The sequence below is a fragment of the Scardinius erythrophthalmus genome, assembly GCF_964197995.2.
Source record: "Scardinius erythrophthalmus genome assembly, chromosome: 21".
In the NCBI taxonomy this organism is placed as follows: Eukaryota; Metazoa; Chordata; class Actinopteri; order Cypriniformes; family Leuciscidae; genus Scardinius; species Scardinius erythrophthalmus.
The window spans coordinates 9100836-9120588 of record NC_138241.1 but is presented as its reverse complement, the minus strand read 5'-3'; the positions used below and the strand labels follow the sequence as shown (position 1 = coordinate 9120588).

At 41.6% G+C, this 19753-nt stretch overlaps 1 protein-coding gene across 5 annotated transcripts in view; it reads left to right on the top strand.

The window, feature by feature from the left end:
- The window catches only part of mcph1 (microcephalin 1), a 113129-nt gene extending 96535 nt beyond the window's left edge, over positions 1-16594 (top strand). For all 5 annotated transcript variants that reach the window (XM_081350984.1, XM_081350987.1, XM_081350985.1 and 2 more), the window contains 2 exons: positions 6877-7114; positions 16217-16594. In XM_081350984.1, the coding sequence (XP_081207110.1) occupies positions 6877-7114; positions 16217-16269 (291 nt within the window). In that variant the 3' untranslated portion in view covers positions 16270-16594. The remainder of the gene's footprint in view (positions 1-6876; positions 7115-16216) is intronic.
- The last annotated feature ends 3159 nt before the right edge of the window (positions 16595-19753 follow it).

Genomic DNA, 19753 nt, shown 5'->3' with positions numbered 1-19753 from the left:
AGCTATATAAATGAAGATGACTTGACTTGACTTGAATGTTTGAAGAGAGATTAAGAGAGGGTCTTTCAGTTGTCACTCAAACTCACTGAAAACTGGAAGCACATTTTTAGGTTTTTGAAAAATGTCTTCAAAAATGAAGAAATTCTGATATTGTTGTCAGTTTTTCAGGCTAACTTGTTACTCAAATTGATTTGTTGGTAATATGCCGAAAGATGAAAAGCTGCTTGTTTATAAAAGTATTTGGCTTTCACTAAGATGATATTTGTAAAAGCTCTTATCATGGAATTTAAAATGATTCCTTATTGTCATTATTGCAGTTGCTAAAAATAATCTTCATTTTCATATTGTCTGATATAGTCATGCATTTCTAGTCATGCGGTCATTGCTTTTCTTTGGAAGGGAGAAGCAGTTGATTGTGTTTTTGCTGTCTGTTCGGTTGCTCATGGTTTCAGCTGTGTCTCTTGAAATAATGTTTGTTAGTACAGCAGTTTTAAAGCGTTTTGTTTTTCAAATCAGTTTTTGTAAGGCTCTGGTGTTAAAAAAATAGTCCACCAGATACTGGTAAAAAAAAAAAGTTTTCAAAATTACAAACAGCCTACATTAGTATTTGACCTATAAAAATAAAATATTATTAGGCAAGTCCGTAAGAGCACTTCCTGATTTCAGATAATCACAGTATATTGGCCTGAAAAGCTGACATGAAGGAAGGGGAAGGCAGGTGTTGTGGGAGGAAATAATTCCGCTCAGAGGATGTTTTGTCTTTTAACCCCTTGGGTGTCTCCTCTGCTTGGATATTATGTCCTTGTCGTCACTTCCATTACACTTCCAAGAGAACATTGCTTTATGATGACCATCAAAGCTTCTATTCTAGTGTAGACACTCAAAGTATTACACATTCAAAGAGGTTCTATATAGAACAGGGGTTTTTAACTCTGGCCCTCGAGGTCCACTTTCCAGCAGAGTTTTGCTCCAACTCTAATCAAACACACCTTGAACAATCTAATCAATGTCTTCAGGATTACTAAAAGATATAGATAAGTGAGTTTGATCAAGGTTGGAGCTAAACTCTGCAGGAAAGTGGACCTCGAGAGGGCCAGAGTTGAGACCACCTTATATAGATCCTTAAAGATCCTTTAGGGCAGTTGTGGCCTAATGGTTAGAGAGTTGGACTTGTAACCCGAAGTCTCAGTACCGACAGGAAATGTAGGTGGGTGAATCCAGGTGGGATATGGAATATTTATTTACTACAATATGTATTCTTAAAATTACATCAGAATGGGAAAAAGTTTTTAAAAAAATACAATTACACACAAACAAACCACTAACCGCAAATTTAATTTTTTAGCTCAACTTTCATGGGATAGAACGGACAGGATTGTGGAATATCAGGGTTTTTTTTTTCTGGCTCAAAATGAGGTGGAGGTGGTAAAATCCTGATCATGTGCACCACGTCTTCAACTGGCTGAAGAAAACACTTTTTACAAGCACATATTTTAGGTATTTTGATAAGATAATTAGATTTTAATTTGAGAATACTACCATTATATAGTGTACACTCTGAGAATTCAAACCCATGTTCAGATTTGAAAGTTCAAATTGAACAAAGAAAAAATGCATTGACTTGTATCTGAACTTTAAAGGGCACTCAAACCTCTTTTTAGTTGATATAGTGTCTCATTCTACATTACGTTCACACTGGTGTTTTAGGAAAAATAATTAGAGTACAATAATTATAATTTTATATTATTATTCATATGACAGTAATAGCCATGTATTGTAAAACAAATGCACTGTAAAATAAATGAAAATGACTATTTCACAAGTATATTATTTTATGCTACAGTAGGGAAATCACAATACTTTTGTCCTTATTTCTGCACTTGCAAGAGATAAACCATTGAGCTTTTATTTTCACTGAAACTAGTTGAGCTTCTATTCGTCACAACTGGTAGTCGCATTAAAATGATTGAAATTCTAATTGTTAAGCATGATGAAGTGGTAACATATTACTCTGAAGTAGGCTTCTTTTAAATCAACATTTATTTGAAGTAAAAGGTCTTCTTTGGCAAAAGTATATTTCCCTAATAGCCTATAACACATGCTTTACTATCTTCAAACCTAAATTAAAAACCCTGGATATCATTGGCAGTGAATGATGCATCTGTGCTGCCCTCAAAAATTGGTCAGATGAAGGTATATCAGTAATAGACAGGACTATGACACAAGCATTGGATTAGGACATGCCTTGTTGCCTTCCTACCGCCGTATCCTGTGGTTGAGGCAGCATTTTTCATCTGTCGGACACAGCATATATAGAACCCCTTTGAACCTGTTTTTCTACGACTGCAGTTTTCACTAGAGAAATGCACACCAGCAAACAAGTTTTATTTTTATTTTTATTTATTTTTTACTTTTGAAAAATCAATGTATCAAATGTCAAACCTGTGTATTTTTTTGTAATACTATTATCATCTATAATATTTATTATTTATTATTTAAGAATTTAATAATGGTCAGAGTAAAATGTGTGAAAGTAAATCCAGTATATCCTTCTGAGTGATCAAAGTATTAGTATTTTTTTTTGCTGCATGTTACCAGTGGCTCTACTATTTGGTAGCTAGTAGACATTCCTGTTTCTGGAATGTCACTACAGCTCAGAATCATCTTGCCCCCCCCCCCCACCACCACCACCACCACCACCACACACACCTAAAATCAGTGCAGAAAATGCAAAGAAATGACGGCCATCGCTCAGGTGCAGGGGATGAATAATTTTCCCGTATTACATGTTTGGGAGGCCTCCTGTTTGTGTTAGTCATTTAATGTCACAAGGAAGTTGCAGGAGGAAGGAAATTACACAATGACCTTCTTTTTCTTAAACAGCGTTTACAACGTGCAAAAGCTCTGTCCTTTTTATTCTGATGAGAGAGTTTGTCATTTACAGGTTTGGGAGGCTATTTTTTCCTTTCATTACACTAGAGACCTGCTCACACTGTGAAAAACATTGTTAAATAAAACATTAATATGGAAACTCCATTTAACCCTTTAATGCATCAATTAAAACAAAGAAAAAAAGTCTTAAACGAAAAATGTTGTGCAACCCCTACTTGTACAATTGTGACAGGGCAACTGTACAGTCTTATTTATGACAGCATACTTTAAAATTACTTCTTTAATATCTACCACTACTACTGCGGTGGACCATCTAAAAATACATCAACTATCCCTTCAATGTCCTTTTCTCTCCAAAACAAGAACATTTCCAAAATCTATTTTTCCAAAATGATGTATTTTTAGATGAATTACACATGTCCACTGCAGTAGCAGTGCATGGTAGATATTCAAGAAGTAATTTTTAAAGTTGCTGCCATAAATTAAGACTGCACAGTTGCCCTTTCACAATTCTACAAGTAGGGGTTGCACGACTACTGATTTCTCCTCGTCGATTACCGTGTCTACACCAGACGTGACCGTTGACGCGTTGCGTAATGCTACAAGCTGTCTACACTGGACATGACAAAGCAACCTTTGTAAATCCATTTGTCCTTCCTATCACGAGTGCTAGGAGTACGTCATAAATAGAACGAGGCATAAATAATACTCGTGGTTTGTTACCTCTAAAAAGGGACAAATATAAGTCAACAAGTGTTTATTAATTGGCACAATGTTTTCAACAATTACGTCTTTTACATGTGTTGTAAAATCATTAAAATAACAGGTTTCATTTTGTTCTAAATTGGCATGCAACATTATAGCCTTAACATCTGCATTTTTACTAAGACATTTCTCCTTATATAAAACCTTATTTAAAGCCAACTCACCGGGAAAATAATACGTACATACACATATACACACATTAATAAAATTCATTTTAACAATTAGCAGTTAGTTATTATACAACATTAGCCACCTCATATAAAATTTCACAGGTCTTCAACGGTAAATAACAGATATGTACTTGCATCACTTAGATCTTCACTCAACCGGTTCAAAATAGTTTCTAATAGAATAAGACAAAATTCATGTAGTCTGTTTCCTGTCATCATCGGTTGTGTCCGTCGGTTGGTTGCGGTCATGAGTCACTGGTTTGCGTTAAAACAATAACGAAAAACAATAGTGTCTACATGAAGTTATGGTTATTGCATGGTCGATTAATCGATGGCTTCTGACAGCTCCAACTAGTGGTTGAAGTAGCCGACTACATGACTAGAGCACCCCCTAGAGCAGAGGTCTTCAATCCTGCTCCTGGAGGGCAACTGTCCTGCAGAGTTTAGTTCCAACCTTCTTCAGCACACATGCCTTTGTATTTTCAAGTGATCGTGAAGAGCTTGATGAGCTGATAAAGGTGTGTTTGATTGGGGTTGGAACTAAACACAGTGGTCCTCCAGGAGCAGGATTGACTGAAAAAAATAAAAGTACAGGACTGCCCTAGTGCAGAAGGGTGCAGAATGGCCACAAAGGTGTCCACTGTAGATCATTCCACTGTAGATCTCAACAGGTTGAGATCACACTTGTTCATCTGTAACAAAAACATATTGAAGTTACATTTTTGTGATCCTATATTCCTTCAGTTTAGAACTATTTACCTTAACTCCTGTTAACAGGGTCAACTATCAAGTGTCCAGTGGTTCATCACTTTAAAATCCCCCCTTGACATTATTTCAGCAGATTTCTCTGTTTGTTTGTTTTTAAGCTGGAAGGCACTCTTGGTTGGCAACACTATGACTGAATTAAATTATACACATCTTTACATACTGTATATAAATCACATTTCTTATCAATATACTTTGAGTGACACAGAGAGGAAAACTGATGACGCAGTTTACTAAGACTGCGATGATTAAAATGGTGTCTTAAAGACGGACAGATAAAGATAGGCGCAAACAGAATACTATACAGTGACATCAACATTAGTTTTAATAATCAAGTTTAGTATCACACCGGACGCTATTGTGGTAGTCATGCATCTAGCAGTTAGACCGTAACGATAACAGATACACTTTTAAGCAAAATAATTATATTGATTCAATCATTTAACATTTATAAGTTCATTTCTTGTCAGTAACACACACAATATTGCACAAATTATAGCGATCACAGAGAAGTAAGGTCTTCACTCTCTGTCCCTCTCTGTGGGGGGGGGGTTATCCTCTGCAACTGCTTTATAGCACACACACTCATAGGGGACAATAACAGCACTAGCAACAAACACACTGCCTGGAACTGAACAGGCGCTTGGAGGTGAGGGCCCTGGCGCTTTGGGAAGGGGTTGCGCTTAACGCACTGGTTGATGCAGGAAATGATGCGATGACGTTTGAGCTGTAGTGAAGCATTCGTTGAAGCTGTCTACTACAGAGCCAAAAAGGCCTGTCAGAAAACCGGGAAATCAAGGAGAGCTGTTTTGTCCACTCATTTGATCTCCAACAAGTTCAGCCAGAGGTGGTAATCAAGGACCACTTGGCTGCTCTTTGCACAGCCGTCATCTTGGTGGTGCGCAGGGTGAGGTTGGTCACGCAGCACAGGACTCTAAAGATGGATGTATCTGGGCCTGACTTGTCCATAGACCGGAGAAGCTTGGCCTGAAAAACTTACAGGACTGCCATCGCATGGAGGGTGGATCCTTCTTGGCCGTCAGGGCCAATGTGACCCTGCAGGGCATGGGCAGCATGTGTCTTTAAGCCGAGGGCCATATTTTAGTTGGCAAAATAGAGCAAAAAATTTTGACTATTATTGACTATTAATATTGACTATTATGTCTAAAATCAAAAAAAAATATTGCATTTTTAATTCTGAAATTGAAATTTATTTGTTGTATACAATCAATATCAATATGCAATAATAAAAAACAGCTCTCTTGTTTGTGTGATATCTTGTTTAAAATGGAACTCATTAAAAGGAAATTTTTGCTCCCATAATAAATTTGAGGCATTTTTATTGATTTTTGGTTTTGCCCCACACTCTTATTAATTTCCGACTAATAGACTACTGAAACATGACATAGCATAAACAAGAATATACTCTGTTTATTTTGATGGAAATTTGTCATATAATTGAAATGTGTAAATCTTAAAAACAGACACATTTTGTGTAAACCTCAAATTGCAGAATAAATGCTTAAATTTCCAGACTGAGAGAGCTTTCCGGTCCGTGTAACGCTTCACAATTCAGTTTTCAGACCATACAATGCAAATGCAAAAATGCAAAATTGAAACCAGACATTCTTTTTTGTTGTTTTTCCAGTACATTATCAACGGATATTTGCCTTTTTCTCCCCTTTTTTCAATTTTACTTTTGCTAAATTGTGACTTCAGAAACAAACATTTGAATAAATGAAATCTAACCGGTTTTCTATTTTTCCATTTTTCGTCTTGTAATTTGCGCTGTGGGCAGTACCATTAGCACGGGGGTGTGGCCGTGGACTAACTTTACTATCATTTCATTGATGTAACTGCTTTATTTACACTGCATGCACGTTTGAGGAGAAGTTTAAAAGACGGAACACAGGACAACATTTTTCACCCGAAGTGCCATAACTCTTATTATTAGGCTAATAGTGTACGTGTACTAAATTATAAGGCAGTCTCGGACCGGCCATCGGGAGCAGCCGGGAAAAGTGAAATCCCGGTGGCCTGGATATGATTTGTCTGAAGTATGACAAAATTATGTTAGTAATGGCATTTAAAAAGTAAATTATCAGAAATATTGCACTTTCTTGTACTTGAATGTTGAAATGGCCCTCCTGTGAGTAAATGTCTGTTGTAAATGTCAGTCAAGTGCTGCAATTTTAGTTTGAGACCCCTGGTGTTTGGGCTCATGTTACCCAAAATATTTGGAAAAAGAACATGGGTTAGAATAATATTTTCTCTGTTTTTCCAGATATGCCGACTGCAGCAGCATCTCTCTGCTGGGGAACATCAGCAGGACCTGTTCCAGAAGCAGCTGCCCATGTTTGTGTCCCCACACTCCCAGCCCCCCTGCAGCAGCCTAACAGAACTCATCCAGCTGTGTGGAGGAACTGTGTGCCGGAGTGTGCGGCAGGCCGGGATCTGTATTGGAGAGTATAATGGCAAGAAACCAGAGGGGAGCCACAGTCTTTCTGAACAGTGGATTTTAGGTAGGATGGCCTATTAATGATAACGATGAGCAACGAGTGATGTATTATCACCATAACACACCCTAAACAAAATCCATGTGTGCCACTGGACATTAAGGGAGGGTGGGATTTCTTTTTTCCCCCTCTTTTATGCTTTCAAAGCTAGATTGCTATTGCTAGCCTCTACAAAACTGCACACCATTAATAACCATCAACTAGTGCTGCTCGATTATGGAAGAAATCACAATCACAATTATTTTGGTCAGTATTGAAATCACGATTATGTAACACGATTATTTCACATGACTTTGGGAACGTGTTGCATTTATTAAAAAGACACCTTTCAACAATTCTTAAAATTAAATTTTAACATTTATTGTACTTTTTGAACTATTAAAATAAATAATATAACAGATAATACTTCAAGTATTTGAATTTTCCCGCAGGTCTACCACTCATAATGCGGGAAATTCCCCCACAAACATTGATTCCTTTTAGCAAGTAGATTGTATGAGTAGCCTAAATTAATCCACACAGATTATAAAATCAAATCTATCATTTTAAAACTCTCGCAAAGACACAATTTCACAAACTGCGTGAGTGTTCAGCGGTGCTGCGTCTTTTCTCTCTCTGTCTCTCAAAATGGGTTGGACAAAGCAAGCATTGAAACTACACTCTCGCGTTTAGGAGTCGGGACATGACGGAATTGTCACTTGCACAATCAGGCCAGTATTGCATCGTAACTAAAGTTGATAATTTTCACTTCTTTAAGTCTTATCAGTTTAAACATTCAAGCTGAGAGAGTTTACGGCTTCGGGAGGGGCGGAAGTGCGCGTGCGCCTGTCATTCAGAACAGGCGCACGCTCAAGACAAAATAATCTTTTTACTCGATTGTACTATTTTGATGATTGTTGGGAGCTGAAATCGAAATTCAATTAATTGCACAGCCCTACCCTCAACATTAATAATCATTGTTACAATATTAAGAGCTTGTAATTATCTTAAGTAGCTTTTAAAGGGCAGTACTAAATAAAAAAAAAAAAAAGGATCTTTAAAGTCCGCATGAACCGGAAGTTGCAAACGACTTTTCTCCAGTGTTGTGATGTATTTCCCAGTGAAACGGAATATTGAACAGAGGGCAGGGTTTTACTCTAGCGCTCCTCCTCTCCATCTCTCACTCATAGCAGACTAACGGTTTGAGGGGAGTGGTTAAGCGTTTCCCAAACCAAGCCGTCAAACCTACCAGACCGGAAGTAACTTTTCAGACTTTGATTAAAGATTACGACGGCAAACAATTTTTTTCTGTGTATTAACTTGCACGGATTAATTTTTCACCACAAGACTAGTAATATGCGCTAACAAAGTAAATAGGGTCAATTTTGATTTCAGTTGGACTTTAAAGGGTAACTAAACCCCTGGTCAGAGCCTGACTCCACCCACTGTCAATATTTGAAAAATGCTAGAAAAGTGGGCAGACCCCAGCGGAGATAGAGGGGACGAACCGTGAGCGGGGGGCCGTGCACCTGAGACCGTACTCGGTTACTAACGTAACCTCGGTTCTCTCTAGAAGAGGGAACGAGTACTGTGTTTTGTAAAAACGCTACGGGAAAAGTCTCTTTTCACGAAATACTGAAGCAAAAAAAATTATCCTTAATTTTCATATATGTAAAGCGCGTTGCAGCAGTACACAGCTATGGCGAGACGGCTTGCTCGCTCATTGGCTGCTCTGCGGCAACTTATCGAGCGAGGCCTAAAGTGACGTCAGGCCAATGAGGGCGCTTCGCGCCCTCCTCGCCATTTCCCGCCGAGACGGGTGTGGCTAACCTCTATAAAAGGAGCTCGAAAAGGCTGATTCACTTGATTTTGATCGCCGAAGCGAACCAGAGTGAACCGTACGCACGGCAGAGAACGCAGTACTCGTTCCCTCTTCTAGAGAGAACCGAGGTTACGTTAGTAACCGAGTACGTTCTCTTACGAGAGTCCTCTCGTACTGCGTTTTGTAAAAACGCTACGGGAACCCCTTGTAAAACGCTGTGCGTGCTGGGATAAAAACACCGATCACCGGAAGCTAATCCAGGCGTACAGTGCATAATCACCTGATAGACTCACACAGAGTCAGGGAATAAGGGAGGGGAAACCTTAATTCCCTATACTGTAGCGTCCGCCGGCTTAATATGACCTCACAGAGAGAGTCTAGAGACAAGAGGGGATTCCCTCCGCCCTTATATAGCCATGTCCGCAGACGCGAATATGACATCACATAGACAGGGTAGGGAGCCTGAACTAATGTGGGAAATGTGGGTCTTACACAGTTCTGCCCAAGACAGTCGGTAGCGCGTTGCGCTCGCGATTTCAGAGATCTAGTTAGACAGCTGAATCGACTACACCGATAAAAGCTTAGCCTGTAAGGCGGGAACCTCTAGGTTATAAAACCTGATAAATGTAGACGGTGAGGCCCAGCCTGCCGCCGTACATATATCCTGTAGGGAAATCCCGCTAGACCAAGCCCACGAGGAGGCAACGCCTCTCGTGGAGTGCGCTCTAACTCCCAACGGGCACTGGATGCCCTTGACAGTATAAGCCAGCGCTATGGCGTCAACTATCCATCTGGATAGACTCTGTTTCGAAACAGCCATTCCCTTGGAACGTCCACTGAACGAGACAAAGAGCTGCTCTGTCTGTCTGAAGACAGCAGAGCGGGACATATAAGCTCTTAAAGCCCTAACGGGGCAAAGAAAACTCGAGTCCCCTTCCTCACTTGATCCCGGTAGGGCAGACAGGGAAATAACCTGAGCCCGAAACGGCGTGTTGAGGGATTTTGGCACATAGCCATGCTTAGGTTTGAGTATGACTTTAGAGTCATTAGGGCCAAACTCTAAGCACGCTGGGCTCACGGAGAGCGCGTGCAGATCGCCTATGCGCTTCACTGAAGCGAGAGCCATCAAAAACACTGTTTTGAAAGACAAATGCTTGAGGCTAATAGACTGGATAGGCTTGAAAGGGGCACCTTTCATGGCCGCCAAAACCGTAGAAAGGTCCCACATAGGGACTGAAGGAGGTCTGGGTGGATTCAGCCTCCTAGCTCCCCTGAGGAAGCGGATGACTAAATCGTTCCTTCCTAGTGACTGACCCAGCGTTGATCCAGAGAACGCTGAAATAGCCGCCAGATACACTTTGAGCGTGGAAGGGGATCTGCCCTTATCCAACAGCTCCTGTAGGAAGGAGAGAACCTCCGTTACCTCACAATTGAGGGGTGATAGGCTCCGAGCTGTACACCAGCCGGAGAAAACCGACCACTTTGAAGCATAAAGCCGCCGAGTCGACGGTGCTCTAGCCTGAGTGATGGTATTCATCACTCCCTCTGCGAGACCAATGGATATCCGTTGAGCACCCACACATGAAGGGACCACAGCTCCGGGTGTGGGTGCCAAATCGAGCCCCCGGCCTGCGAGAGGAGATCTCTCCTCAACGGCACTGGCCATGGAGCGATGTCTGCTAACTGCATCAGGACTGGGAACCATGCTTGGTTCTTCCAGAACGGTGCTACAAGCAGCACTGGGCATTTTGTTTCCCTGACCCGCTCTAACACCTGTGGCAGGAGGGAGACGGGGGGAAAAGCGTATAGCGGGCAGCGCGGCCACCTTCGAGACAGCGCGCTGTCGCTCTTGGAAAAGAACGCGGGGCAATGAGCGTTTTCGTGGGACGCGAATAGGTCCACCTCCGCTCTGCCGAATCTCTCCCACAACAGCCGGACTGTTTGTGGGTGTAGAGACCATTCGCCCGGGGGAATGTTGTTCCTGGACAGTCTGTCTGGGCCCACATTCTGAAGCCCAGGTACGTGCACTGCTCTCAGCGAGCGTAAGTTGTGCTGAGCCCATATTAGGAGGCGTTTCGCCAACCTGTACAGGGATGTGGATTTCAGACCGCCCTGGCGATTTATGTAGGACACCACGGCCATGTTGTCCGAACGGACTACGACGTGTTGGTCCTTGATATGGGGACAAAAACGCGTCAGCGCGTTGTGCACTGCCAGCATTTCTAGGCAGTTGATGTGTTGGAGCTTTTCTCGTTCCGACCACAGGCCGAAGAACGGTCTGCCCTCGAGCAGCGCTCCCCATCCCGAGGTGGATGCGTCTTGTAATGGCAATTTTGAGAAGTTAATAACAAACAGCATCAATGGTGTAAGAACTTTCAAGAGGCAAAATTGTAATAAAGAGAAAAGGTTTATTTCAATGAGGATTCTTTTCACAAAAGCCGCAGCCACCCAGCTTTGAAACAGAATACCTATAGACATAATAAAACATAGACATTTTATACAGTTTCTTGGCAAAAAAACTCCTCCTTCCAGGTTTCTTGTAAATTTCCAGAAAGATACCCCCCTATCTTCAGCTAGTTCGGACTGGTTTCTACCCCCCTGGTGCAGGTCACACTGTTCTTGTCCCTGAGACACCCAAAGGCCTTCATCTATGACCTAAATTGCCTCTCGCTTCCCTGTCCCCCCTCAGCTGCTAGAAAACCTCACAGAAACATATGATTAAACAGTTTGGAAACAGATGATTATAAGAAATACTGAATTTTCCAAAACAGTCTGTCGACACCATCCTCACTCCCGAGGAAGTCCCCAGGCTTACACCTGATCGGTACCAGTCGTCCGCCAGCCAAGGTATCAGGGCTGTCACACAGTTCTGATTGACCTTGAGCCGTAACCGACCGGACACCCACGCTCCGCGCGGTACTTGCGCTTTCAACCAGAACTGCAGCGGGCGCATGCGGAGCAAGCCCAGCTGGAGAACTGGTGATGCTGAGGCCATGAGACCTAGCATCCTTTGAAACTTCCTGAGCGGGGTGGACGCGCCGCAGCGGAAAGATCTCGCCGCGCGCTGAATGTGCAGCACGCGCTGTGGTGACAGCCGCGCTGTCATAGACTGTGAGTCCAGAACGTTACCCAGAAACGAAATCGTTTGACTGGGGTTCAGTGAACTCTTTGTCCAATTGACCGTGATACCAAGATTCTCGAGGTGATCGAGTAAAATGGTTCTGTGCTCCACGAGCTGTGGTCGTGATTGAGCTAGGATCAGCCAGTCGTCCAAATAGTTCAGCACTCGCATGCCTCTGAGTCTGAGAGGAGCGAGCGCTGCGTCCATGCATTTCGTAAATGTACGAGGTGCCAGGGACAAGCCGAAGGGCAGGACTGTATACTGGTATGTCTGACCCTCGAAGGCGAATCTCAAGTATCGCCTGTGATGTGACGCTATCTGTATTTGAAAATACGCGTCCTTCAGATCTATCGACATGAACCAGTCTTCTCGGCGAACATGCGCGAGGATTTTCCTGGTCGTGAGCATTTTGAAACTGCGTTTCACTAATACTCTGTTCAGCCGTCTTAGATCCAGTATGGGTCTGATACCGCCGTCCTTTTTGGGGACTAGAAAGTATCTGCTGTATAGCCCCCCTTCGCTTTGAGCTCGGGGAACATGCTCTATTGCCCCTTTGCTTATCAGTTTTGATATTTCGGCGCGAAGTAGGTGTGCTACTTCCAACGACACCGTAGTTTCGACGCGCGCTGTGAAGCGGGGAGGGCGTCGACAAAACTGTAGCGAGAAGCCTCTTTTTATAATGCCTAGCACCCAGTCCGAAACCCCTGGAAGCGCTGCCCATGCTTTTGCATGGTTGGCTAAGGGTCGGATACGGAGCGCGCTCTGTTCGCCGTGCGACAGAGGCGCTTCGGGGGTCAAAAACATAGGCGTTATGCCTGTGGCATTTGAGGCGGGGAGCGCGCTTAATACAGCGGGCGGAACGCTCGTCCTCGACCTTACTACAGTGCTTAGCTGAGTGAGGACTGAGAAAGTCTCGTGGGACTCATGTGTGCGAGTAGATGTGGGTTGGGAGCGGGCACATTTACTGCTTTGGGCGCGCTGTCTGCCTGAGCAGAGCGCACGCTCACAGGTCTCGTTTTTACAGAGAGCCTGTGATCTGTTAGACATAGTGTTCGTGGGCACTGGGAAGTGGGCACTTTCACTATGTTGGAAGCGCAATCGACCTGAGTCGATTTTATGTGCGCGAGCCCTAAGTGTAGGGCTGTGCTTGTGTGTAGGGATGGGCACTGAGGAGTGGGCATCGACACTACATTTATAGCACCATCGGCCGTGGCCGGGACACCAGAAAATACACTCTTCTCGGGATATATCTGGGTAGCCGTGAGAACGGCTTTTTGTGTGCTGGACATCTTGTTGGTTTTATACAAATTACTTAAACAGAGAATATTTGTTTTCATTTTGAATCCGATCATTTAAAAGTACACACTTAAATGTTTATAAAGGTGTATGGCTCATAAATGTGTGACAAGTATTCGCTGAGTTTTGTTTCAGTTTATAGACGTGCTCAAGAAAAAAAAGTTCACCGTGACGGAGAGGCAGAACGCACACCCTGTTTATTTTCTTTATTTTACAAAAGCACAATGTTTTGATTTGATTGGAAGTGGACACATACAAAAGTAGAAATACCACAGATTCTTTTTTTATATTTCTTTTTTCTGTATGACCATAAATGATGGAGAAATTTAAGTTTATAGTGCTACAATGTGGAGAAAATGCAGCAAAACGCGCCCGCGCGTTTGTCAACCTCAGAGGGTTAAACAATACAATTTACACATAGTTCAAAAGTGTATTTATATGCATTGAGTTGCCGCCTTGAGCATCAGTAAATGGTTTCACCTTTTGTTCTATTTACTGTACCGTATTTTCCGCACTATAAAGGCGCACTTAAAAGCCTTTAATTTTCTCAAAAAATGACAGTGCGCCTTATAATCCGGAGCGCCTTATATATGGATCAATTGGTTAATTGGTTGATCCATACTGGTTGTACACGGCACTCAAGGCGCTCTGTCAAAATGTTTCAGTATGAAAAACCAATAAAAATAATTTAATAATAATAAAATGTTTCAGTACGACTGGTAAACTACAAAGCCCCACCGCTTGCAGCATTACGGCTACCATAGTCAGTAAACACCGGTAGTGAACGGAGTTGTCAGAACGCTTAAAGGTGATCAAGTAACTTTTTTACCTTAACTGAACAGCTTCGGAGTCATTGGAATGGTTATATTACTTATTTCGGGTTGAATGGTGGTCGTTTTGCACCCCCCTGGTGCCCGTGAGCGGAAAATCCGCACTTGCAACTTTGAGCCGGCGGGCCGCCGGCCGCCGCGTCAGGAAGTATCGCGTGATATCAGGTCTCGCGATGTAAACAATTGCTTTACGGCCAAAAGAAATCTGCTAAAATGCTGTCATTATTGCGCTCCCTCACGCTGTTCGAACCCGAATGAAGAAGACGTATTAAAGAATGTCCCATCTGCTTTGATGTCGTTGATCTACTAGCCTCTGGTGTCTGAGAATCGCCAACGAGTTTTTACAACAGTGTTGTCAAATATCTATTCCGAAGCTGTGGGGGGAGCTCTAGAGAGAAACATGCGAGCAAAAAGCGAGAATACAGCGAAGAAATCCCGAAACTACTGAGCCCTGCTTTAATAAAGTTTGACCAGAGCCTGTCTACGGAGAGCCTGCCCACTCCTTAAGTCCTATTGTACCGAATTTTGGTTGTAGTTCCACCAGAGTTCCACTGGGGGCGATCGCCATGAGTGCAAAATGAATGGGAGTCAATGGGGCTAGACAGCTAAATGTGTCTCTTTCACCCGATCGCCGTTGATAAATCTCAAATCTGATTGTAGATTTTGCAAGTTCAACATGGGTTTTAGGTTGAAAGTTGAATGAACGAGTACTTATGTCCTTTCGATTTCTTACAGGTTGAGTTGTTGTTGTCCATAACACGCTAGCATTCTGCTAATGAACGCTGATTGGTCAGTGAAGGACTGATTACGACCAGAGATACCGCTTGATGGCATCGTGTCATCCGCAGCGGGACCAGAAACAAACAAAACAAAAACTCTTCTAGCACGTGTGTTTACCTGTGTCAGCTGTGTTGTCGATGCCTCGAGAGAAAAGAAAGTGCAGAGCGCGAACGCACCAAAGTGACTGAAGGATTGCCGGGAAGCAGTATCTCTGGTCGTACATGTATATGACGTCATTGACACTTTAAAAGACTTTTTAAAGCAAATAAGTGACTCAAAAAAATCTAACACCCAGCAATGTGTCATTTATTTGCATCTCCTTTCGAATACAACATTCAAATTACTAGACAAAAAATTATATCCTGAGAAAAGTGGATTTTTATTGGTATAGCGCCATAGACCTCCATTCATTCTGCACTCGTCCTGTGAGCGCCCTCATATGGAATCAGAGAGGAACTGCAATTCAGAAATCCAGTTCAGAAGCCGGAAGTGTACTGAGAGTGAAACTTCTCGCCATATTAGACATTCTCTGGTTTGACTTTATCTGACTGTTTTGTTTACATTCCCTTTAGCACAGCTCCATCTAGTGGATGCATAACGCAAACCCAGTCAAACGTTTGACTGCAGTATCTTCTATTCTATGCGCCTTATAATCCGGTGCGCCCTATGTATGAAAACAGTTCTAAAATAGGCCATTCATTGAATGTGCGCCTTATAATCCGGTGCGCCTTATAGTGCGGAAAATACGGTATGCACATTTTGAATTTTCTGAAAAACCTACTTTTTCGAACTCCTCCTTGACCATATGTTCGATGTTCATGAAAATTGAACCAGATCGTCTTCAGACCATGCCGACACAAAAATTTAAGTTGATTAGTCACACCATTTTCGAATAACTCCAAAACAAAAGAGCATGCCAAAGTGGACATGAGGCTATATCTTTAAACATAGATATAAAAAACTATTTTGCCATAGTCGGCCGAACTTCCAATCCGCCATTTTTCTTTTCTTTAAAAAAATTTTTTTTAACTCCTTTTGGAACGTTTATCTGATTTTCACCAAATTTGAGTCAGATCATCCTCAGACCATGTCAGTGTTTATCTCTTTTTTTTATAAAGCAGTAGTGTGTAGTTAGGTGAGGTATAGATGTTCTAAACTGATTAAACAAGAAAAAAACGTATCGTTATCTGCAGATACTCAAGATAATGGTATCAGACATGAAAAAGTGATATCAATCAAGCTTATATATTTTATATAACTAATGTTTTTATGCTTTTCAGACAGTATCACCCATCTCATACTACTCCCATATAAAAATTATGTCTTGGAATGAAGATCCCTGGAATTTGATACTCCTGAAGTTGTAGAAATTGGCTGTGACTTTATTATTATTTGTAATCTGTGTAGCTACTATTATTAAACATTTATTGTATTGTGTTTTTGGCGACTTAAGTAGTGCAGTGTTACTGTCTTATTATTTAGATTTCTTATGTTACTGTGTGTTTATTTGTAACAAGCAATTTAATAAAACTGTGACTGTAAAAGCTGAAAACATACTTGCAATAAATGTAAATGTGGTTGAGAGTAAAGAGTACATGTTCGCCTGAATGTACCATGGTTGTACAAGGCACTGTTGAAAATAAAATTGACAAACTTGAGTGTGTCTTGTCTGATAATGTACAAGTTGACTGTCAAATACTTGTCTGACTTGTCAGTAAGGATGTTACAATTCTCTTTTTTTGCCCGCCTGGCCATGTAAAGAATGTTTGTTTAGATGGCATATAGCAGTGTTATTCAAATGGCAGTCCATCCACAACGAGGAACATGCTGCTTGCAGCTATTATTGTGTACTATTATTCAATTATTGATTATCTTTACAATGGAACTGAATCAACACTGAACTGACTTCAGCTGAATAACAGCCAAAATGCAAAATTTTCCTGTTATCACTGTAAAGCTGCTTTGAAATTGTTGTATAAAGCGCTATATAAATAACGGTGATTTAAATTGTGCACATCGCCACCCAATTAGTAGTTGTGCAATCTTTTCGTTTAATATTTAATCACTGTGAATAAGAATTATATTAGGGGTTTTTTGTTACTAATGAAAAGAAATACAGATTAAACAAACAGTATGTGATTTTACATTTACATTTATTCATTTAGCAGACGCTTTTATCCAAAGCGACTTACAAATGAGAGCAATAGAAGCAGTTAAACTAACAACAGGACAACAATATGCATGTGCTATGACCCTTCCCAGTTTAATCTAATTTAGTACCTGTATTATTTTTTTATTTTTTTTTTAAGATATAGAATAGAAGATAAAGTGTTAGTATTACTGGATCAGGTGTTGCCGTTTTAAAAAGATGCGTCTTCAGCCATTTCTTGAAAATGGCTAAGGACTCAGCCGCTCTGGTTGAGTTGGGCAGATCATTCCACCAGCAGGGAACAGTCAAGGTAAAGGTCCGAGAAAGAGATTTAGTGCCTCTTTGAGATGGCACCACAAGACGGCGTTCACTTGCAGAGCGCAAGTTTCTAGATGGCACATAAGTCTGAAATAATGAGTTTAGGTAAAAGGGAGCAGAACCAGTGGTTGTTCTGTTGGCAAAAGTCAGTGACTTGAATTTGATGCGAGCAGCAACAGGCAACCAGTGCAATTTTGTGAGGAGAGGAGTGACGGAGAGGTTTTATAGTGCAAGCTTGAAGACCTGCCAGGAGAGCATTACAATAGTCCAGTCTGGATAGAACAAGTGCTTGGACAAGGAGTTGTGTAGCATGCTCTGATAGGAAGGGCCTGATCCTCCTGATGTTGTATTAGGCAAATCTGCTGGACTGGGCAGTTCTACTGTTGCAATGTGGTCTGTAAAGTTCAATTGATCATCAATCACAACTCCAAGGTTCCTGGCTGACCTTGGAGTTATGGATGATGAACCTAGCTGAATGGAGAAGTTGTGGTGTAGTGTTGGGTTGGCTGGGACCACAAGCAACTCTGTCCTCACAAGGTTTAGTTGAAGGTGGTGGTCCTTCATCCAGCCAGAAATGTCTGTCAGGCAGGCTGAGATGCGAGTATCTACCGTCAGATCATGAGGCTGTAATGAGAGGTAGAGTTGTGTTTCTGAATCGTAGATCCTAGTGATGTCATGTAGATGGAGAAAAGAAGTGGTCCAAGCACTGAACCCTGAGGCACCCCAGTAGCTAGATGTTGGGTCTTAGACACCTCACCCCTCCACGACACCCTGAATGACCTACCTGAGAAGTAAGAGTTGAACCATTGGAGTGCGGTCTCCGAGATGCCCTTCGTCTTTAGGTTTGACAGGAGGATCTGGTGGTTAACTGTGTCAAAGGCAGCAGACAGATCCAGCAGGATGAGAACTGAGTATTTGGAAACTGCTCTTGCCAGTCTCAGAGCTTCAATTACCGAGAGCAGGGCATGTAGACGGCTGTAATATGGTTGTATACGTTGTTTTTTATGTTTAGTCATTTTGCTTCCACATTGCTTGAAAGGTCTATTTCTAATAAACATACAAAATACACTGTTGTTCTCTCTAATGCTCTTTGACCATGTGTCATTGTATACCTGGATGATATTTAATGGTTATCATTGTTACAAATGGTTTATCTATTTTGATTACACAGCAAACATCCATTCAATATTATTGGCCATAAAGATCAATAAATAATGCATCCTCTTAATGCAGCTTTAATTAACGGTATACCTCTGACTACTTGAAATTATGAAAAAATAAACTTCTACTTTGTTTGATCGGTTATATTAAAACATCTGTAATGACTGGACTGATCAAACACACCATCTTAACAACTCCTCACCTAAGCAGACTGTGATGTCTCGTTGCCCCACTGTGAATTATCACCCTTTTGCTCCACTCATACACTTCAAAGACACTTGGGTCATTGATTGTTCTCAATGAAAGAACCGTACAGGCTACAAGAAACAGACATGCAGTCCCATAGAAATGGAATTCTCTCCACTAATTAATTGACAGATCTGTCTAATGAATGAACTTGCATTTCACCAGTACATTTTGTGTTAATCGATCTTGTATGTTTTTCCCATGAGTTTTATTAAAGGGGTCATATAATGGTACATGCACTTTTACAAGTTGATTGTACTGAAATGTGTGTTGGCAGTGCCTGTACACAACCATCATAAAATGATAAAAATCCATCCAGTGGTTTTATTTAAATCTCCTTATATGTTTGACCCTCTCTAAAATCAAGCCGTTCGATTTTGTGACATCACAAAATCGACGCCCCTCCCACAATTGGTGATTAAAGGGTAACTAAACCCTAAACCAACTTTTTTTAGTTAATGATCTGTAAGAATGGGGCTTTATTAGTGCTGTTCATTGATTCGAGTAACTTTTTTTGACATTTGGGTATAAAGTCTTTTAATTCTACAATATATGGTGTAAAAACGTCTGAGTGCTGCCCTCTTCAGGTTGAACGGTGGCTACTGCAGTCGAATTTTCCTATTGGATGTTGCGGTACTGCGTGACGTAAGCGGTACTGTGTGACGTAGGCAGGTTCCAGCTCACCACGCCCTCCCTTGGTACGAGCTCACCACGCCCTTGGATGAGCTAGCGTAGATTTAGTACAGTGGTAGGTGTAGTACAGTCTATGGTGTAGTGTTGCTGGTAGGGTTGCCACCTTTGATTTGAGAAAAACCGGGACACTCAGATTTTCTGAGGGGGAGGGGGGGGGGAGGGTTTGCATGATTTTCCAGCGCTGTTTTTCCTTTATATTTAACTGAAAATTTTAACTCTAAAAAAAAAAAAAAATCTTGCAAATAAGTGT